This window comes from Bos mutus, chromosome 26 (assembly GCF_027580195.1).
Source record: "Bos mutus isolate GX-2022 chromosome 26, NWIPB_WYAK_1.1, whole genome shotgun sequence".
Lineage (NCBI taxonomy): Eukaryota > Metazoa > Chordata > Mammalia > Artiodactyla > Bovidae > Bos > Bos mutus.
This window is the reverse complement of record NC_091642.1, coordinates 15,383,007-15,406,233: the sequence shown is the minus strand read 5'-3', so window position 1 is coordinate 15,406,233 and position 23,227 is coordinate 15,383,007. Positions and strand designations below refer to the sequence as shown.

The 23,227-nt window shown below is 42.1% G+C and overlaps 1 protein-coding gene across 1 annotated transcript in view; it reads right to left on the bottom strand.

Moving 5' to 3' along the window:
- The window catches only part of GFRA1 (GDNF family receptor alpha 1), a 183,967-nt gene extending 161,437 nt beyond the window's left edge, over nt 1–22,530 (bottom strand). The window contains exons 1-2 of the mRNA XM_070363605.1: nt 22,425–22,530; nt 422–436 (exon numbers count right to left, since the gene is read on the bottom strand). Coding sequence (XP_070219706.1) covers nt 422–436; nt 22,425–22,530 — 121 coding nt within the window. The remainder of the gene's footprint in view (nt 1–421; nt 437–22,424) is intronic.
- Nucleotides 22,531–23,227: the final 697 nt, after the last annotated feature.

Genomic DNA, 23,227 nt, shown 5'->3' with positions numbered 1-23,227 from the left:
TGGAGACCTGACCAAGCAGAAGCTGGCCTGGATGAAGGAGCTCTGAGAAACAGGGGCCTCCACCCGATGCCCTCCAGAGACATCTGCTCCCCACCTGTCTCACAAGCCCACAGCAGCCCTGCCCTCGGACAGATGCCTGGGCATGAACCCGTGCCCAATGTCCCTGCCCCAACTGTCCAGTCCTCGTTCTACCCCCAAGCAAGGTCCAGAGGAAGGGGCAGAGGCTGGATAGCAGAGGCTCTGGAAGGCTCATGGCACTTCAGGCCACCCCGGGCCATGCTCCTCACGGTACGTCTGTCCTAAAGTCCCCGTGGCACGTCCACAGAAGGATGGAAAGCCCCATAACCCTCTGCACACAGGTGATACTCTTTCCCAAAAGAGCACAAGCAATAGAAAAGCAGAGAGGAGGCAATGAGCTTACCTTGCTGGAAAACATCTGCCAGGAGGAAGGAAAAGCAGGAGGAAAAAGGCAGAGAGAAAGGAGAAAAAAATTAGTAATTATGTTGCAAATGACAGTGATGAGCATCACAGCTAACACACACTGACTGTCCTAAACACTCTCAGTACAATATTTCCTCTACTCAGAGGCAGCGGTTAAAAGCTTGAGCTCTGGAAGGGAACTGCGTGGGTTTAAATCCTGGCTCGATGCTTACTAACCCTGTGGCTTACAGATTCCTAAACCACAAATACATTTGCATTGGAAAGATTAAACAAACTGTGTCCTGTGTTTTAAAGTCTTAGACTGGTGTCCAGAACACGGTAAACATACAAAAGTTGCCAGTTACTATTCATTTTAATATTATTATTTTCACTACAACCCTATGAGGCAAGTTGCAATATTATCCTTACTGTATAGATAGGGAAACTGAGCTTCCGGATGGTTGAGAAACTGATCCAAGACCACAGAGGAATAAGCAATGAGCTCAGGATTGAACCCAATCTCCTGATTCCACAAACCATCTTCCTGCCTGCTACTAAGCTGCCGGGCTGGTTTATAAACAACCCAAGTGACAACGGCACACCACAGGATAAACAGAGGAAAGACCTGTGAATCTACTACAGTTCCGTATTTAAATCATAATAAGCACAAAATCTGTATGAATTCTCCACATACAATTCACAACTAATAACACCAGGTCTTCATATAAAATCTGAAGTCAAAATCTGTGACAAGTTGAAAAAAAAATACTTATTCATCATTTTCAACAAATATTTGAGAGGCTACTATATGCCAAGCACTAGGTCTGGCATCTGAAAACACACATATTAGCAAAGAGCATAAATTAACAAGCACTGGCTAACGCCCGCCAGTAGTAACCACTAGGTATACTTCTGGGCTCTGTGCTCATTTGCTTCAGTTATGGTCAGCTCTTTGTGACCGCAGCCCACCAGACTCCTCTCTCCATGAGATTTTCCAGGCAAGAATATTAGAGTGGGTTGCCATGGCCTCCTCCTCCAGGGGATCTTCCTGACCCAGGGATTGAACCCATATCTCCTGCATTGCAGGCAGGTTCTTTACCTGTTGAGCCAACAGGCTTTGTATAAATGGATTAATCCAAAACGAATTTGTTCTGTCTGCCTTCTTTACTCTACAGTGATTATGGGGGTCATCCATGCTGTGGCATGTAGTAGGTCATTCATTCTCACTGCCAGGTAGTATTCTACTGGGTGATTTTATGATTTTATCATAATTTATTTCTCCATCCTAATGTGGATGGATATTTGGATTGTTTCTGAAGATCAATTGTTGGGCAATTACAAACTGTGATGTTTTGTCCATATCTTTTGGTGAACATGAATGCATAAGTCAGGTACATTTTTCAAGAATTTTTTTTTTTTGATGTGGACAATTTTTAAAGTCTTACTTAATCTGTTACAATATTGCTTCTGTTATGCTTTGGGTTTTTGGTCACGAGGCATGTGGGATCTTAGTTTCCTGACCAGGGATTGAAACCTTGCCCCTTGCATTGGAAGGTGCAGTCTTAACACTGGACTGCCAGGGAAGTCCCTACAAGGTACTTTTTGACATCAGGCTCACCCTGCTTCTACAGACTCCCAATCACCCCCAAAATATTCCTGTCTGGTCCTACTTTCTCATCCAGTAATTCAAAGATGGAGGATAGCATTGGCAATACAGACACCACCATGCAGATGTAAGCCAGTTCCTGCCCTGATCATGGGGTTGTGCCATGCTCAGTCACGTCCGACTCTTTGCAACCCTAGGGACTGTAGCCTGCCAGGCTCCTCTCTCCATGGAGATTCTCCAGGCAAGAACGCTGAAGTGGGTTGTCATGTCCTCCTCCAGGGCATCTTCCCAACCCAGGGTTCAAACCAGGGTCTCCCACACTGCAGGTATATTCTTTACCATCTGAGCCAACATGGGGTTATAAATAGGTACGAAACTTCTACAAGATAGTTTGACAGTATGTATGGAAAAGTTAAATATACATCCTTAACCTAACAACACCACTGCTAAGGATGTCATCTAATGAAATACCTAAAGTCTACAAAGATGTTCATTACAGCATTGTGTATAAAGGACAAGCAACAGAGATTGTCTATTTGCCTGTCAATAGAGAATCAAATCAAAAACAATACATCCATTCTATGGTTCAGCCATTTAAAAAGGGGGAAGATTTTTATTATTTTTGAACAAAGAAATCAGAAAGTAACATGCAACATGTATCCTGAGCCCGTGTATGTGCATGTATGGGTGTGTATGTCTAGAGACCTGTGATGATGGTCACAGAAATGTTAACCTTCAGGTAATTGCATCTGGGACCATTTTAAATATTATATAAGAATTTCTGTATTATTTTAAATTTAACAATGAACATGCCCTACAATTACAAGCTGAATTTAAAATTTACCTGCATCTTAAAAACTAAATGAGAATTATATCATCAACATCTGTATTTGCTGTCAGTCTTCAGCTAAAACATCAGCTCCCACAAGGTCACAAAGAGCCAAGGGGCCACAAATGGTGTGGATAACCATGTACTTAATGGGTTAAACAGACTGCAAGGAGAGAAAACCAGTGAGAACAGTTTTCATTCCAGGTTCCTCCGCCCATGGAAATCTCCAGGCAAGAATACTGGAGTGGATTGCCAGTCCCTTCTCCAGGGGATCTTCCTGACCCAAGGATCAAATCTGGGTCTCCTACATTGCAGGTAGATGCTTTACCATCTGAGCCACCAGGAAAGCCCCCACTGGGGCACATGTGCCCTCATAAGGGGTGTCACTCACATGCAATACACATGCTCCCCAGGGCACACCTAGGCCAGTGGCTATAGGACAGATGAGACCAACATAGGCTTACAACTCCCAGGGAGTTGGCTAAATCACCACCCCTTCTCTCACACTCAGGAAAGCCAACTGGAATGTAAATGGGCCAGACTGGTGCCATTACAGGAAAACTTAAACCCTGCTTTAATTTATACATGCCATACATTACTCTCTAACCTCAGTAATTCATCACTGGCCCAAGTTCTGACACAGCAGTGTATACAAAGCTACTCGGCCCCCATGCCCTGACGGTCCAGAGACGGTGAGAAGGACCATGTGCAGCTCCCTAAATTACCACAGTCACGGGCATCTGCCGCCTGCAATGCACAGTCTGAACCATCCACCCTCTGACCAGCCTGCACACCTGGAGAAGCCCTCCTCCTCCCCCTTCAAATGTCACGGCCACTGTGAAGTTTCTCAGAGCCTATCCCTGCAGAGAAGGAAGTGGCTCTTTCTGCCTCTGTGCTCCCAGAGTAACTTGTGCATGTTGCAATTAGAGTTCATACTATAATTAGTTATTTATGAAGACCATGTGCTCCTGAGAACAAGAGCTATGCGTCTTGATGGCCTTTGTGGATCCTAACTGCCTGGCATAGGGTGTTCCCACACAGGAGGGAAGGGCAGGGGGCTGGTCTCTCTCAACACTCATCTGCTACAACCCCCTTGTTTTATAGATGAAGAAACTGAGTCCCAGAGAAGGAAGAGATCTCTCCCAAGATCACACATGGTGTCTGTGAAAGGCTGAGCCAGGACGACATGAGATTCATTTAACCTTAATGAAGCACAAAATCATCCCTATTAGTAGCAAAGTACAAATTAGAGATTTATCATTATCCTTTAATGAATACAGAAAAAAATTTCCAACATTGAAAACATCAGTGAAATGAGATTAGCCTTTCAAATACGGATCCAGCCTCGACATCCGTCCAGAAACTTCAACCTCCTCTCCATGGCTTTCAGTACTGATCTGAGTTACTGGAAAGTATCAGTGGGCAGGGAGGGAGGAAATTCAGGCAGAAATTCAGGAATCAGAGACCTTATTCATTCCAATCCCACTGTATATGTCATGGTTTAACAGACAAACCTACATAGAGTACTATTCCTATCTTCTATCCCAGAAAACTCTCCTGATTTTCATATAAGCTATTTCAGATTCTTTTCAAATCCACTTTTCAGCTTCATTTACATTTTGCACCTTTTTATTCAAATGTAAATTTTAATAAACACTAGTATAAATATTACAACAATTTTGCACATGAGTTATCTTGTAATTTACACTCTAAATTTATGTCTTTTGTACTCTATGACATAAATCATTCCATTCTTAGCATTACTTAGCTCTTTGCTCTGAATAATAACTGCTTGGGTATCCTCTTTAAAATTTCACTTTTCCAGACAGAAGCAGCCATCCAGGCTCATGTTCAAATGATTCATGGACAGAAGAATGGAAAATAAGTGAGAAGAAGGTAGATTGTGTGCCATTTTACACCTGCCGAACTGCAGACCTCAGAGGACATCAGCCACAGAAATACCTTTTGTCATCTTCTATTCTGGTGCATGTATCCACCACCTCCAACCCCAAGAACTAGTCACTTATAGGAATTAAATGGTCTCAAACTTCGAGGGCAGTCATCTCCGTCCAGTCTAACCAACCACTAAGAATTATTTGGGAGTAAATCACTTACAACCTTTGAACCAAGCTGACCTGGAGAGATTTTAACGCTCATGCCATTGCGTTGGGGAGGTTAAGTCTGATGATTTACAAAAACCTTTCCTCATCCCCATCCGCTGCAGCAGAGAATGACTGAGAATAAGACTCGGTGCCATCTTCTCTGCTCCGCCAGGAACTGGAAATCATGCAATTAAGGAGTTAGGAGTTTCCAGTACCCAGCCTAGCCACAGTCAGGTTGAACCCAAAGGACACCAGGGATACTTGTGCAGAGGAAATGAACTCCTTCAGACAAAGCTCTGCTCATACTCACTTCCCAAGGGAAAAAACCTCAACCCTAACCATTCACGTCAACAAAGAAAAGCCTGTTCTCCGACCCCACCCCCACCAGAGCCATTCTGGTCCTATAGACAGATGAAAGGGCATCTATAAATTGGCGATTCAGATGTAGGAAGAAGCAAGTAAGAAAGAACGAACTCAGATTTGCCTTTCTTGGCCTCAATGTCCACTTTCTTCTGTTAGGAATGAGCATCAAGGATATTTGCCCACCACCCCCATAGCTACTGAGAGATTCACACCCCAGAGATCTTTAATGCACTGAGTCCTCCAGAGACAGGAGCCATAAAAAGACCAGATTATTTATTATTATTAATAAGTTATGGCAATTAGGCTGGGTGATTCCTAAACGTTGCTGATTAAAAACTTGCTTGAGTGCTACTCATCCACATGGCTCGTGTTTACCTCTATTAAAAATGATTTAACCACACTCTGGGTGAACCCTTCTCTTGTGCCTGGGTTAATAATTAGCGGTGCACAGAGCCACGCAGGTTAAGTGAGTTGGATCTCCTTTATTTATCTATTGCTTTGTTTTATGAGGGGAACTAGATGGCAGTCTTATTGCCCGTTCAGTCTGCTAGGAATAATTTACTATTTCAATCCATAGCTCAGCTCATAACTATGGTTAGAGAAACCCCCACTATTATTATAGAATCACATTTAGCCCACATCCCACAGCATTAAAGAAATGCCAAATAGTGAAAGTGTGCCTGACTTCTCTAAGACTGGGGGAAGTAGTTACTGGCCCTCGAACAATGTGATCATACCACTCTCTCAATTTTGCTTTCTTTTCTAGGTTAAATTATGTATGAAGGGAGTTTAGTTTCTTGAAAATGCCTGTACTTAACTCCCATTTAGGAAGTCTCACCTGGGGAAAGAGCTGTCTTGTGAGTCCTCCTGTGGTTTGAACTACAGAAAGAAAATTCTCTTTCAAGTACCATTCTCTTTCAAATGTCATTACAGCAAAGCCCCATAAATGCTACTGGGACCTAACTAACCAGGGGCAAAAGAAGGGACGTAGGGAGCAGTTGGAATGAACATCACTTCCTTGGATGGGGTCAAGTTCACCATTAACCAAAGTCAAATTCAAGGTCAGCGGAGCTGCCCCCTCACGAAGTTTCAAAAACCAGCAAGCTCTAGGCACCGATATTGAAGAGTTTCTAGAATTCAGTCTGTATACCTCTGCAAATCTCTGTAAATGAACTGAAATTATTTATTTTCAAGGTTGACAAGTGGGGCTCACCAAAGCCTCCCCAGCACTCCAGAATAGTTCAGCTTCAAACTGAAGAAGTCTAGGTCCAACAATGGCTTTCTCTCCCAAATACAGTCCAGGGCTGAGTCTCCACATGATTCTGGCCACCTGAACCCATGACCTAAGACTGGGTCCCAGCCCCTCGCCAGGTGGAAACCCAAAGTGAAGCTTCCTGTAGCCTATGTTCTGACTTGTACAATCAGCTGATAGAGATAAGCTTCTGTCCTACCATAGGAGTATCATGACGGTCAAGTTAGATCATTTAATCAGCATGCAGCTCATAGACTTCAAAGTCACATAATACCAGGTTCAAATACTTGCTAGTCTACTATCCTAGCCATCTTGGGCCACTATTCAACCTCTTTGAGTCTCAGTTTCTATACGTAAAAAATGATGATAACAAAATTTCTTTCAAAATTCGTAAGGATAACCCAGATCATATATGTAAAGCACTTTTAGGACATGGAGCTGGTTTATGGTAGACATTCAATAACTGAATTTAATGTTGGTGTAACAATAAGCAACAGAATAGGGTAGCAAGGTAGCAAAGAACTCAGGTCCTGAAGTCAGAACTAGTTCCATTTCTCGCTGTGTGATCACAGGCAAATTACTTAACCTTCCGAAGCCTTGTTTTTCTCATCAGCAACATGCAGATAATAAAAATAGCTAATTTTTGTGCTGGCTCATAAATTGCTTTGGAGATTAAACGAGGTAAAGCATATAAAGTGCACTGCTGCTGCTGCTGCTAAGTCACTTCAGTCGTGTCCGACTCTGTGCGACCCCATAGTCGGCAGCCCACCAGGCTCCCCCATCCCTGGGATTCTCCAAGCAAGAACACTGGAGTAGGTTGCCATTTCCTTCTCCAATACATGAAAGTCAAAAGTGAAAGTGGAGTCACTTAGTCGTGTCCGACTCTTAGCGACCTCATGGACTGCAGTCCACCAGGCTCCTCCATCCATGGGATTTTCCAGGCAATAGTACTGGAGTGGGGTGCCATTGCCTTCTCTGATAAAGTGCACAGTGACTAATATTTAGATAGACTTCTATAACTTATAGCATTACTAGCCAACAGACATTTATTGATTGCCTACTATTTGAAAATAATCATCATTTGTGACTTGTATGTGGGGAATGTGCTTAGGTACTCAGTCATGTCTGACTCCTTGCGACCCTATGGACTGTATACCCACCAGGCTCCTCTGTCCATGGGATTCTCTAGGCACAAATACTGGAATGGGTAGCCATTCCGGTCTCCAGGGGCTCTTATTTGAAAATAATCACCAGTTGTGACTTGTACAGGACTGTAAAATATCATAAGAGGAAAATCCATTAAAATTAAATGATCGTTTTAATTCCTTCTTGTCATCCATAGCTACATACCATTAAGAAACTCTAAGGAATTATTAAATATTATTTTATGAATGAATTATTTTTAATCTTTAAGATCAAAGATCTATTGCCATCCTATCTCCAAACTCCAGTTTTACGGGGCTGTAATGAGCACCAGATGTTCCAGAAATCCAGAGCCTGGCCTTCATTTTTGGCACCACTTCACCCCTCTGGCAGTGCCTGTGCCATTATGTCTCAAGGCCACCAGGGAAGGGGCTCACCCATCCCTGCCCTAGGGTGTGATGAGTGGAGGTCCAGGGTTTAAAAAAGGTAAGACTGCATGTGGCAGCTGAACTGAGAACCACTCTGCTCAGGACAGTGGGGTTCAATGAAGAATTTGCCTGGAAAGGGATCTGCTACTCATCAAATAAATTAGTAAAAGTTTGAACACAACAAACCACTTAAGTGGAACCCCTTCCTGTCCGAGTGCAGGTCTGTGCTCTCTTGGAGTCCAGCCAGAGCCCCTGCCTGGCCTCGATGGCACCACACGGGGGCTGTGATTAGTTTTCTGTGTCTCCAAAGCCAGACAGCACAGACAGCTCAGGCAGCCACGTGGCCACAGACCTCATCTCCCTGCCCCTCCTGCTTCCCCAGGGGTACCCAGGCAGCTTCTCACCGCCCGGAGCCCGGTGAGCCTTGGTAGTTAAGGACCAACTGCAAGGCTTCATTCCCCATCTCCTGCCCTCTGTGCCAAACACTAACTTGTTCTTTAACTTGTATGATCTATATCATCACGCTCTCCTTTTTCTTCTCTGTCCCATTTAGGATGCGGGCCAGGGAAAGTTCTATTGTTTTCCTTGCTCCTGGCTCCCCTCACCTTTTACCATGTTAGAAATGAAGACCCCTCCTTCACCTGTCACTGTTGTTGAGTAAGAAAGAACTTGCAAAAGCCCCAAAGTCTCTTCCTGCTCCACTTCCTCTGGAATGTGCGACCAGCATCAATCTGAGGCTCTGGACTTGTGGCCCATCAGCTGACACTGAGTTGGGGAGGCGGTGCACAGGCTGTGAGTTAGTTAAGTCCCTAACATTTTTATGACACTCTATCCCGAGTATATCTCATTCCTAGCACAGAAGGATAAAGCTCTTAACTACTGAAAGAACATAAAAAAATAGATTTAGGAATAATACTTTTTATGATTGCATTCTGTATACTGTGAAAGTTATGTTCAAATCTGCTAGTACTTTATGGAGCTGATAAAGTAGAACAGTATGGCTTCCCAGCTAACAGGGTATTTTATATCCATTTAAAATGTTTTCTCTTAAATTGAATTACTTTTTGAGTAATTATAATAAGACTAATCTGGGCCTAATGAATTCATGTACAAATACTTTAGACTGCATTATTAAAACCTCTGTGATATGAAACTATATTAAACTCCATCCCTCTAGCAACCAGGGCTTTGCTTTGAAAAGCACAGCATATATGACTTTCTCTGAATTCTTTTAAATCAGCTAGCTGGGAAATCATAAGAAACCACATTAATAGCTCAAACCAAGGAAGATGCTGACAAACAATATTGTTATAACTTCTCTAAATTTATTTCAGCATTAATTAGGAGTCACAGAAAATACTTTTATTAAGCACCGACATGTATAAAGGGCTGAAGAATTGGTTCATCTTGCAAAAGAAATCAATTATAGCTATGATTAACAATGCCATAAAACCACTATGGGTTAAAAAAATACTAAAAGTGAGCGTGTGGGTATCACACCTTATGTTCTAAAAAAAATCTCCAAACTCAATAATCTAAATATCTGGATTCCAGTTCACACTATGGGCCAAGCCACTTGCCTTCTCTGGGGTTCTGTTCCTCCATCTGCAAAGTGACTTGTATTAGATGATGTCTAACGTCCCTTATGTTCTTAAACATGATGCTTTTAAGTTTAAAATTATACACATTATATCAAATGGGCTTTATGGCATATAGCTTATTTGTCATCTCATTCACGCTAAATTACATTCACAGAAAAAATTTCATTCCCTACAATTCACATACATCCACAAACATATCCATAATATGGCTAGTGATTTCAAATGTATTCCAAGATCTTATCTTGATGGTAAAGTATTTTTCCCATTACAGATAAATTATAAATCATCTGAAACTTTTAAGGGTTATGCTTCTTTGAATCAGTTTTTATCCACTTCCACCCCCATCCAACATATACTTCCCTAAAGATGCTTTCATCTCCATTTCAAAGCCAACTGATTAGTTTTATCATATGTGAATTCCTCAGGCAGGTCTGTGAGATCTGGGTTTTAATTTGATTGGTTACCCAGTCTCCTAAAACCAAACTAGATATTTACAAATGTCTAGTAGAATAATCTAGACAATCTTTCTTTGCCAGGTGATCATTACCAGGATGGACAACTTTTAAGTAAATGTAAGACAATGGCATCATCATTATTCTGATGACTTGGCACAAATTACTGTCATAAGAGCTCCCGGGAGCCAGAAACAATTAAAGTCTGAGTTCAGAGAAGCTGCCCCAGCATCAAGCATTGTTGATGAGAATGATTTTGGAGTAAATGTTACAGCAAATTGGCTCAAGTCTTCAAGGAGGAGGTTTGGCCATGTGATGTTCACTAGTCTAACATCAGTTTCAGGAGATACAGGTTCTGTCCTGGCTCTTCCATAAACCTCTGAATAAATGGGGCAAGTCATCTAAGCTTTCTAGATTCCAAAGAAGGTTTGACTAGAGAGTCTCCGCAATTCTTTCCTGCTCTAAAGTTGTATAGTGAACACAATCAGGATCTTTCAGTAGGACCCTCTATGATACACTCAAACCCCACCTGTGTGTCTTCTTAGTGCACAGGTACACACTTGCAATTCTCTCACACTTGTAATTCTCTCTCTCTCCTTCTCACTAAGCTGAAAGCACTATGATTCCAGGGATGTTTTGTCCACTGATGTGTCCAAATCCAGGGAAGAATATCAGAGCATAGCTGGCCCTTTTTGGCATGCTGCAGATTAGGGGGTCACAAAGAGATGGACACAACTTGGTGACTGAACCGTAACAATAACTAACGTGTTTTCAAAGCTTCTCATATATCAGGTGCTATTTTAAGTGTATGACAGACTTTGCTTTAATCCTATCAATCACCATAAGAGGTAGTTAGAACTATAAGCAGATAAGGAAGCAGAGACTCAGAGAAGGTAATAATTAAAGTTGTCAAAAGTCACAGGGAAGAAGTGATCTGGGATTCAACCTAAGCAGTCTGGTCTCAGAGACTAACTCTACACCACTGTTACACTGTCTCAATGATAGCCCAGTTGGTAGATGTATGGATAGATGATTGAGCAAACATATCACATTCTTGGGGCTTCCCAAGCGGCCCTAGTGGTAAAGAACCTGCTTGCCAATCCATAAGAAGTAAGAGATATGGGTTCAATCACTGGGTTGGGAAGATGCCCTGGAGGAGAGCATGGCAACCCACTCTAGTATCCTTGCCTAGAGAATTCCATGGACAGAGGAGCCTGGCAGGCTACAGTCCATAGGGTCGCACAGAGCAGGACATCAGTGAAGCGACTTCGCATGCATTCTTTCCAAGCCTCCCACCCCCAGGAGTTAATTTGAGCCATGCCCATATTTTTAATACCATAATCCCTGTATGTCTAGAGTTCTAACCTTTATTATCTGCAGATTTGGGGTCCAATTGCAGAAACCACCTAGATGCGCCTTTACCTTTTTAAAATTTTACAAATTCTCTTTAAAAAAAAAAAAAAGCAACTATCTCAGTAGGTTTATGGCAACAGCTAAGGCAAGGGGGAAGGATGCAGCGCTGAATGAAAAGAGGAGAATTCCAAGAAGAGGATCGGGAAAAGAAGAAAACACAAGGACACATGGCTGAGTTGCAAAGATGTGTGCAGCTGCTCCTGATCCAGCTGTCATCTTACTAGGATTCATGGAAAGGAGGGTGTGACAGGTGGAGAGAGGTGGTGGGAGGGAAAGAATGGAAGTAATTGGTAAGTCAGGGGAGGTAATACGCATGCGGGCTCCGAAGTTGCGTTTTGATCCCGGCTCTGCCGCTGGCAAAGTTAGAAGCCCTCTCTCTGTCTCAGCATCTCCACCTGATACGGTGGGAGTGACAGAGGCTGTTGTCAGGATTAAAGGATGTTAAGCTCCTAAAGACTCAACACAGGGCCTGATACACAGAAGGCACTTATTGGAAGCAGGTAATCTGGACAGAGACTTGGGAGAAATTGAGTTTCAGGGTATCACTAAGATCAACGAAGTTCTTTGACACCCCAGCCTATATTGGGATGAATAAAATGTACTTGCATGGATTCTACAATCAAACAATCAGACTCTAGTAAAATATCACGGAGCCTGCTCTCCAGGTCCACCACCCTCCAGCATGGAAAAATGCCGGAGGGGCAGGGAGAGATATAGAAAACATCTCTAGCAGGGGAGCACGCAATCCCTCCTAGTCACAGGTGTGCTCTGGAAGCAGGATCAATGCTTATCACATGAACAAACATTAAAGCCTAGAAGTATTACCCCACACTCTACATCACGTAAGTGCTAGTATTTTTCATGGGTAGCTCAGAGCAAGTAATCAAAGGTGAACTCTAGATGCATCATGAATCGGTCAGAGCACAAGTCCTTCTCGTGGAAGGCAGTACATGTTTTTAAAGTCACCCACTCACAGGCTCAGGAGCAAACGCAACTCTTGTCCCTCCATCATCCACGTCAGTCACGGCTGGACAGCAGGACCTCACACTGTGCTGGGCTCTTCTACCGTGAAGCCAGGCAGATCATGGGGCAGAGAGAAGAGCTGAGGACACCTTACAAACAACCTCTGTAGTTGTAAATGTCCATCCTGCTGAAGAGTCAGCAGGCAGTAAATGTGCTTACCACAGACGGTATCCCACTGAGCACCTTTGCAAAAGGTGCTCATTTAAACCCGTATGGTATATTTCACCTAGTTTCAAAAGGAAAAGGGGAAGTTCATTTAAACCTGTATTATATTATTCACCTAGTCACAAAGTCATGAAATGTAAATGTCATTTTCATGAAGGATTTGTGAGGTTGGCTTGCCCTGAATAAAGGGATTCCAGCATCTCACAGACCTTAAGAAATTTATATATATATGTGCTGCTGCTAAGTCACTTCAGTCGTGTCCGACTCTGTGCGACCACATAGACAGCAGCCCACCAGGATCCCCCGTCCCTGGGATTCTCCAGGCAAGAACCCTGGAGTGGGTTGCCATTTCCTTCTCCAGTGCATGAAAGTGAAAAGTGAAAGTGAAGTCGCTCAGTCGTGTCCAACTCTTAGCAACCCCATGAACTACAGCCTACCAGGCTCCTCCATCCATGGGATTTTCCAGGCAAGAGTATTGGAGTCGGGTGCCATTGCCTTCTCCGTATATGTATATATATATATATATAAATACTGTAACATACATTGCATATGTAATATACATATTGTATATAATATGCATATATAACATAATAGGGCTTTCTAGGTGGCTCAGTGGTAAAGAAACTACCTGTAAATGCAGGAGATGTAAGAGATATGGGTTCCATCCCTGGGTCTGGAAGATGTCCTAAGGTAGGAAATGACAACCCACTCTAGGATTCTTGCCTGAGAGATCTCATGGACACAGGAGCCTAGCAGGCTACCATGGGGTCGCAAAGAGTTGGACACAACTGAGCACTGAGCACAAGCATGATAACATAATAAAAATATATATATATACAATATAATAAATATGATATATACACAAGTATAATATAATACAGAATATATAAAAATTATATAATAGAATAAAACATCACAGTATTACTCTTCATGTCCAGAGGGCTAGATTCTGGTCCTAGCTCTGTCCCTAAATGGTTATGGTTAGTACCTTAGCCTCTCTTGGGCTCCACCTCAGTTTCCTCATCTGTAATTGAGAATAAACTCTGCTTTAACTATTTCTTTGAGGAAAATATAAGATAGTAGATGTGATCACATTCAGAAAAAAAAAAACTTAAAATTCTTCATAGTTTTTTAGTGTCTACCAGCGCTAACACACTATAATGAGCACTTCATGGACCCCAAAGAAGCTAAAACCCAGACCTTATAGTCAAAGAGCTTATAATGATAAGGCAAGTGATACACACTCAAGGAAAAGGTGCTAAATTCTACACAGGGAGGAAAACAGCACAGTGAAGAAAAGAGATACTTCAAGGTTGGGACTCTGAGCAGTCTTCATGGACCAGGTACAATCTAAGCCAGATCCTGAAGGGCAGTCCTAAACAAATCCAACACTTATGAAGCCCTCAATTCTGAGAACTTTTCTTAAATATTCCACATAATGCTCCCCAAAACTCGAAGAAGTAACTATCATTCTTATTCCCATTTAACCAATCAGGTTAATCTGTCAAAGATCCCACAGGCAAGCTGATTGTAAGGCCCTTCCTCACCACCACACCTCTTGGGACTCAAAACATGAAAACGAGGGAAAAGGGAACAGCATGATAAGTGAATCAGAAAACATTTCAGTATTTACCAGCTGGAAGACTCAATATTTTTAAGATACTAATTCTCCCCAAGTTGAGCTACATATGGAACACAATCCTAACAGCAATTCCACCAGACTCCTGGTGGGAAATGAAAAGCCAGTTGTAAAATGTATAGGAAATATAAGAATCTAGAGTAATCAAAATAATCCTGAAAAAGGGTAAAGTCAGAGGACTGACACTACTTGACCTCAAAACATACAATAAAGCTATAATAATCAAGACAGAGTGTTGCTAACATTTGGATAGACGAATAGATCAATGGAGCAAAATAGTTAAGTCCAGAAACAGACCCGCAGCTTTACAATCACGTGATTTCTGACAAAGGAGCCAATGCAATCCAGTGAGGAAAGGCAAGTCTCTTCAGCCACTGGTACCTGAACATCCATATGCTATGCTATGCTAAGCCACTTCAGTCGTGTCCGACTCTGTGCGACCCCATAGACGGCAGCCCACCAGGCTCCCCCGTCCCTGGGATTCTCCAGGCAAGAACCCTGGAGTGGGTTGCCATTTCCTTCTCCAGTGCATGAAAGTGAAAAGTGAAAGTGAAGTCGCTCAGTCGTGTCCAACTCTTAGCAACCCCACGGACTACAGCCTACCAGGCTCCTCCGTCCATGGGATTTTCCAAGCAAGAGTACTGGAGTGGGGTGCCATTGCCTTCCCCAGAACATCCATATAGAGAATAACAAATTTAGACCCTTACTTCACTCCATACTCAGAAAAACTCATGATAAGTCATAGACCTGCAAATAAATGCTAAAACTGCAACATTTCTAGAAAAAAAAAAAAAAAAACAGCAAAATACTCCAGTGCCTTAGGAGTAGGTAAATTCATCTACAACTCACTAACAGAAAGACAAACAACCTGTTACTCAAATGGGCAAAATATTTGAACAGAGAGTTCACCAAGGAAGATATACAAATGACCAATCAGTTCAGTTCAGTTCAGTTGCTCAGTTGTGTCCGACTCTTTGCGACCCCATGAACCGAAGCACGCCAGGCCTCCCTGTCCATCACCAATTCCTGGAGTTCACCCAAACCCATGTCCATTGAGTCGGTGATCCCATCCAACCATCTCATCCTTGTCGTCCCCTTCTCCTCCTGCCCTCAATCTTTCCCAGCATCAGGGTCTTTTCAAATGAGTCAGCTCTTCACATCAGGTGGCCAAAATATCAGAGTTTCAGCTTCAACATCAGTCCTTCCAGTGAACACCCAGGACTGATCTCCTTTAGGATGGACTGGTTGGACCTCCTTGCAGTCCAATGACCAATAAGCACACAAAAATTGTCCAATATTATTAGTCATAAAGAAAATGCAAATGAAAACCACAATAGCATATCTCTATACACTTACTAGGATGGCTAAAGTTAAAGAAATTCACAAAACCATATGCCAGTGAGGATAAATAACAGCTAAAACTCTCATTCATTGTTAGGGGGGATGTAAAACTGCACTACTTTGGGAATAGGTCTAGTAATTTCTTATAAAACTAAAAATACACCTACACCATGATCCTGCAATTCTGCTTCTAGGTACTTACTTAAGACAAATGAAAACAAATTCCTCAAAAACAACTTGTATGTAAATCTTCATAATAGTTAGAAACAGTCCAGGTGTCCATCAACAGAAGAACGGATAAATAACCATAAGTACAACATATTCATCAAATAGAACACTACTCAACAATATAAAGGAACATAAATAGTAATAACACAGAACATGAATGAATCTCATTAATACTAGGCTGAGTGGAAGAGGCCTTACACAAAAAGAGTATATACTGTACAGTTTCATTAATATGAAATTCTAGAAAAGGAAAATTAATCTATGGTGGAAAAAAATGGCAATTCTCCCCAAACTCATCTACAGATCCAACACAATCCCATCAAAATTCCATTATTTCTTTGCAGAAATTGGTGAGTCGATCCTAAAATTCAAATGGAATTGTAAGGGATCTTGAACTGCCAAAAAATCTTGAAAGAGAACAAAATTGGAAGACTGTATTTCCTGACTTCAAAACTTACTACAAAGCTACTGCTGAGTTTTCCAAATTTGCTGGCATACTGAGTGCAGCACTTTCACAGCATCATCTTTCAGGATTTGGAATAGCTCAACTGGAATTCCATCACCTCCACTAGCTTTGTTCTTAGTGATGCTTTCTAAGGCCCACTGGACTTCACATTCCAGGATGTCTGGCTCTAGGTCAGTGATCACACCATCGTGATTATCTGGGTCGTGAAGAGCTTTTTTGTACAGTTCTTCTGTGTATTCTTGCCATCTCTTCTTAATATCTTCTGCTTCTGTTAGGTCCATACCATTTCTGTCCTTTATTGAGCTCATCTTTGCATGAAATGTTCCTTTGGTATCTCTGATTTTCTTGAAGAGATCCCTAGTTTTTCTCATTCTGTAGTTTTCCTCTATTTCTTTGCATTGATTGCTGAAGAAGGCTTTCTTATCTCTTCTTGCTATTCTTTGGAACTCTGCATTCAGATGTTTATATTTTTCCTTTTCTCCTTTGATTTTTGCTTCTCTTCTTTTCACAGCTATTTGTAAGGCCTCCCCAGACAGCCATTTTGCTTTTTTGCATTTCTTTTCCATGGGGATGGTCTTGATCCCTGTCTCCTGTACAATGTCATGAACCTCATTCCATAGTTCATCAGGCACTCTATCTATCAGATCTAGGCCCTTAAATCTATTTCTCACTTCCACTGTATAATCATAAGGGATTTGATTTAGGTCATACTTGAATGGTCTAGTGGTTTTCCCTACTTTCTTCAATTTAAGTCTGAATTTGGCAATAAGGAGTTCATGGTCTGAGCCACAGTCAGCTCCTGGTCTTGTTTTTGCTGACTGTATAGAGATTCTCCATCTTTGGCTGCAAAGAATATAATCAATCTGATTTCGGTGTTGACCATCTGGTGATGTCCATGTGTAGAGTCTTCTCTTGTGTTGTTGGAAGAGGGTGTTTGTTATGACCAGTGCATTTTCTTGGCAAAACTCTATCAGTCTTTGCCCTGCTTCATTCCGTATTCCAAGGCCAAATTTGCCTGTTACTCCAGGTGTTTCTTGACTTCCTACTTTTGCATTCCAGTCCCCTATAATGAAAAGGACATCTTTTTGGGGTGTTAGTTCTAAAAGGTCTTGTAGGTCTTCAGAGAACCTTTCAACTTCAGCTTCTTCAGCGTTACAAGGTGGGGCACAGACTTGGATTACTGTGATACTGAATGGTTTGCCTTGGAAACGAACAGAGATCATTCTGTCATTTTTGAGATTGCATCCAAGTACTGCATTTTGGACTCTTTTGTTGACCATGATGGCCACTCCATTTCTTCTGAGGGATTCCTGCCCGCAGTAGTAGATATAATGGTGATCTGAGTTAAATTCACCCATTCCACAGGACTGGAAAAGGTCAGTTTTCATTCCAATCCCAAAGAAAGGAAATGCCAAAGAATGCTCAAACTACCGCACAATTGCACTCATCTCACATACTAGTAAAGTAATGCTCAAAATTCTCCAAGCCAGGCTTCAGCAATATGTGAACCGTGAACTTCCTGATGTTCAAGCTGGTTTTAGAAAAGGCAGAGGAACCAGAGATCAAATTGCCAACATCCACTGGATCATCAAAAAAGCAAGAGAGTTCCAGAAAAACATCTATTTCTGCTTTATTGACTATGCCAAAGCCTTTGATTGTGTGGATCACAATAAACTGTGGAAAATTCTGAAAGAGATGGGAATACCAGAACACCTGATCTGCCTCTTGAGAAATCTGTATTGCAGGTCAGGAAGAAACAGTTAGAACTGGACATGGAACAACAGACTGGTTCCAAATAGGAAAAGGAGTTCGTCAAGGCTGTATATTGTCACCCTGTTTATTTAACTTATATGCAGAGTACATCATGAGAAACGCTGGACTGGAAGAAACACAAGCTGGACTCAAGATTGCTGGGAGAAATATCAATAACCTCAGATATGCAGATGACACTACCCTTATGGCAGAAAGTGAAGAGGAACTCAAAAGCCTCTTGATGAAAGTGAAAGCGGAGAGTGAAAAGGTTGGCTTAAAGCTCAACATTCAGAAAACGAAGATCATGGCATCCGGTCCCACCACTTCATGGGAAATAGATGGGGAAACAGTGGAAACAGTGTCAGACTTTATTTTTCTGGGCTCCAAAATCACTACAGATGGTGACTGCAGCCATGAAATTAAAAGACACTTACTCCTTGGAAGGAAAGTTATGACCAACCTAGATAGCATATTCAAAAGCAGAGACATTACTTTGCCAACAAAGGTTCGTCTAGTCAAGGCTATGATTTTTCCTGTGGTCATGTATGGATGTGAGAGTTGGACTGTGAAGAAGGCTGAATGCCGAAGAATTGATGCTTTTGAACTGTGGTGTTGGAGAAGACTCTTGAGAGTCCCTTGGACTGCAAGGAGATCCAACCAGTCCATTCTGAAGGAGATCAGCCCTGGGATTTCTTTGGAAGGAATGATGCTAAAGCTGAAACTCCAGTAGTTTGGCCACCTCATGCGAAGAGTTGACTCATTTGAAAAGACTCTGATGCTGGGAGGGATTGGGGGCAGGAGGAGAAGGGGACGACAGAGGATGAGATGGCTGGATGGCATCACTGACTCGATGGACGCGAGTCTCAGTGAACTCCGGGAGTTGGTGATGGACAGGGAGGCCTGGCGTGCTGCGATTCGTGGGGTCGCGAAGAGTCAGACACGACTGAGCGACTGATCTGATCTGATCTGATCTAACAGTGATCTGTGGCATGGTTATATATTTTAGACACATATCTATGAAATAGAATTAAGAATCCATAAAAAGAACCCTCACATTTATGATCAACTGAATTCTGATAAGACAATTCAATGGGGGAAAATAATATTTTCAACTAACAGTGCTGGATTAACTTGCTATCTACATGCAAAATAATTAGATTATTTAATTTATTTAATAACTTAATTTCATACCATATACAAAAATCACCTCAAAATGGTTCAAAAAGGTAAAACTATAAAACTCTTAAAAGCAAACACAGGGATAAATCTTTTGACTTTGGATTAGGCCAGAGTTTCTTAAGTACAACATCAAAAACACGAACAATAACAACAAAAAAAGAATATAGATAAACTGAGCAACTTCAAAATTAAAAACGTGTCTCAACGGGCATCATCAAGAAAGTGCAAAGACAACCCAGAGAATTATAGAAAGTAATTGCAAATCACATATCTGATAAGACATTTGTACCTAAACTATATATAAAGATGAATTACAACTCAAAAATAAAAGACAAATAACTCAATTTAAAAATGGGCAAAGAATCCAAACAGACAATTCTCCAAAGAAGATATACAAATGGCCAGTTAGCACACGGAAAGATGTTCCACATCCCTAGGCACCAGGGAGATGCAAATCAAACCACAGTGAGACACCTCATCACACCACTAGGGTAATAGAATGGCTACAGTCAGAAACATAACTTGGTAAAGATCTGGGGAGGCTGGAACACTGCTGGTGGAAATGTAAAATGGTGTACCCACTGGAAAACCTGGCAGGTCCTCAGGTCGTTAATACAGAGTTTATGATATGATCTAGCTATTCCACTCCTAGCTGTTTACCCCCAAAAAGGAACACACACATCCACCGATACATGAATGTTCACAATAGTATTATTCATAATAGCCAAAAACTGAAAACACCCTAAATGACCATCATCTGGTAAATATTTAAGTAAAATGTAGTACATCCATACAATGGGATATTATTTGGCAATGAAAAGAAATGAAGTACTAATACACGCTACAGATGAATCTTGAAAAACAGCATGCTAAGTATGGTTTCATTTGTATGAAATGTCCAGAACAGGTAAATCTAGAGACAGAAAATAAATAGTAACCTAGGGTAGACGGCAGGAGAGGATGAAGGGAGTGACAGTTCAGGGGCACAGGGTTTCTTTTGGGATAATGAAAACATTTTAAAATTGACTGATGGAAGGACAACTCTGCAAATATACTAAAACCCACTATATTGTACACTTTAAGTGAGTGAATTATATGGTATGTGAATTATATCTCAATAAACAGATTGAGGGAAAAAAGAGTGAGTCTTGGGCTGTTGGCTACACTTCTAATGACTGGCAGGGTCACTACTTCTTTGGGCCACAGCCGGGCAAGCCAATCTCATAACTGCATGCAGCACTTCATCCTATGGACACATCTGAAGAATCATGCTTAGGTACTGGGTACCATACTGGGCATCGAGAAAGCTGTGCATAAATGAAAAACAACATCCTCATTTCTCAGGGGATCCCCACCTAGTGCTTCAGTGTAACCTAGCCACAGGTGGCTACCGAGCTCTTAAACGTGGTGAGTCTGAATTGAAAGCGTAAAATAGACTGAATTTCAAGGACTGAGCAAAAAAGGTAAAATCGCTCATTAATAATTGTTTATACTGAATAACATGCTGAAATGATATTTTGGACAGACTGGGTGAGAGTAAACATTAAAATTAATTTCACCTGTGCTTTTTTTATTTTTTGAATGTGAAGCTAGGGACATTTAAAATTACATCTATAGCTCATATTCTATTTCTATGGGGCAGTGCCGGTTTAGGTTTTTAAATATAAATAAAGCACTGAAACTTTCCTGACCCCCAGTGTTTTGGAAGATTATCTTCTACAGACTTCTAAATGGTAATTAACTCTGAAGTCCACTCAGTGGTTATAAAATGCCCACTGCTCTACAATTACGGAGGCACAAAAGGTCTCTTGTTTGCTGCCCTCTGCCAATTGGTCCCTTGGACTAGAGATGAAGATGCTCGGCTTGGCCTTTTAAATATTGGCGTGCCCGAGTCTTCACAAAGCACAAATGTTTCCCAAATAAGGCAGGCCCAGAAAATTTCATCTGAACTCTTTAAGACTCACGATCAAAAGGGTTGCCTTTTGAAAATGATTAAAGATCACACGGAAATGACAGGCGCCTATTCACAGAAGGAAAATTTCTGCTGAAAGAAATTCCATCTACAAGGGGCTTTGCATGTCATCTGCGAGGGTTCCCTTCAGCCCTCACTTATGAACCCTGAGCTGTTTAGAGAGATTTTCGCTTCTCCTTCTTTGACTTCCTTTTTGATCCACATGTCCAGGGTAATAAGAACTGGGCCTATGGGGCAGAGGCAAGCTCTACACTTCTGACCTTGTTGAAACTTTATAAGAAATCCAGAGGTATGTCTGTGCCCCTGGAGAGGACACAGAAATGGACCCCAGATGTGGCAGGCTATGGAGATGAATTGAGATCACAAAGTAGCTGAGACCCCCTACCAACAACATCATATTGTTTCTTCTTTACTCAGCAAATGCCCAAAGAAGTGTGCCAACTGACCTTTTTATTCCTTGGCTCTCTGGAGTTAAGAGAGAAGGTTTGGGGACTTCCCTGGTGGTCTAGTGGTTAAGAATCTGCCTTGCAACACAGGGGATGTGAGTTCGATTGTTGGCCGGGGAACTAAGATCCCACATGCCACTGGGGAACTAAATCCACGCACTGAAACTAGAGAGCCCACACCCCATAACTGTTGAGCCTGTGAACCACAGTGAGTTTCCCATATGCCGTAACTCAGACCCAAGGCAGCCAAATAAATAAACGAATATTTTTTAAAAAGAGAGAGAGAGAAGGTTTGGAGGTGATGCAAGGTATCCAGAGTCGCAGTCCTGGTAAGTGGCACAGCTACGCTTCCAACTTGGGATGGCTGAAGTCCAAAGCGAGCAACCTTCTTCCGCGCTGAACTACACTGTCATCCTTTCATTCCACAAACACCACTCTGGGGTGTGTGCGGTGTGAATAGAAGCTTAGGGTGACATGTTTTGAAAAGATAATATGCACCAGAATCCTGCCTCCTCAAGGGAGATGCTCTTCAGTTCCTACACCTACTTCTGTTCAGTGGCTCCAGTAAACTGAAATGGAAGGCAAGTTTCATTGGCTTAATTACCTCCAATCTCGGCATAATGGAAGCAGAGACAAAATCTCTCAGGATCCTTCACCTCTTCTGGGGGTGCAGTGAGAAGAAGTAGGGAACACAGGGCTTCATTCAGCATCCTGTCATAAAAGACCCACTTCTTCCACACAAGTGGAGGGCACGCCGTGTTCCACGCTCGCTCGTTCTACCACCCAAGGCAGGCCGTGCACAGTGCTCAGCGCTGGACATACAGAGACGCATACAACAGGGCCTCTGCCCTCTCGGCTGTTCCTCAGTAAGTGCCTACCAAGTTATTTTAAAGGGCCTATGTTTGGGGCAAAGTGGGCTGTAAAGAACAAAGCTCATTTCTGGAGCTGGTTTGTGGCTTGAGACGTTGTCTCACATTATAGCAGTCGTTACCAAATGTACCTGATTTTGTGTTTCAGAAGAACCCGCTGTAACATGGCTATTTCTAGACAGCCTGTTGCAGGGCCCGGGTAATCAAAGCTCTCATTAACCATTCTCCTCCCACCACTTCCATTTTCTCCCAGGCCTGGCAGACAGTAAGCAATTGCCTGCCTTAGAAAAACCCTGGATGGTGTGATTTGGAAAAGTAAAGAAATTATGATGGAAATGACACTGTAGACCATCCTAAGTCTGAAGCCCTCTGTTCAAAGATATCTCAATTATCTCCAGCTAGAGACTCCTAGGAAGCCACATGGCTTCAAAGGATAGCCAGGGCCAACACCCTCTCCTTTATCTCTGAGTACGCTGGGCAGAATAATGGTCCCTTAAAGATGTCCATGTTCTAATCCCAGCAATCTGTGTCTATTTTA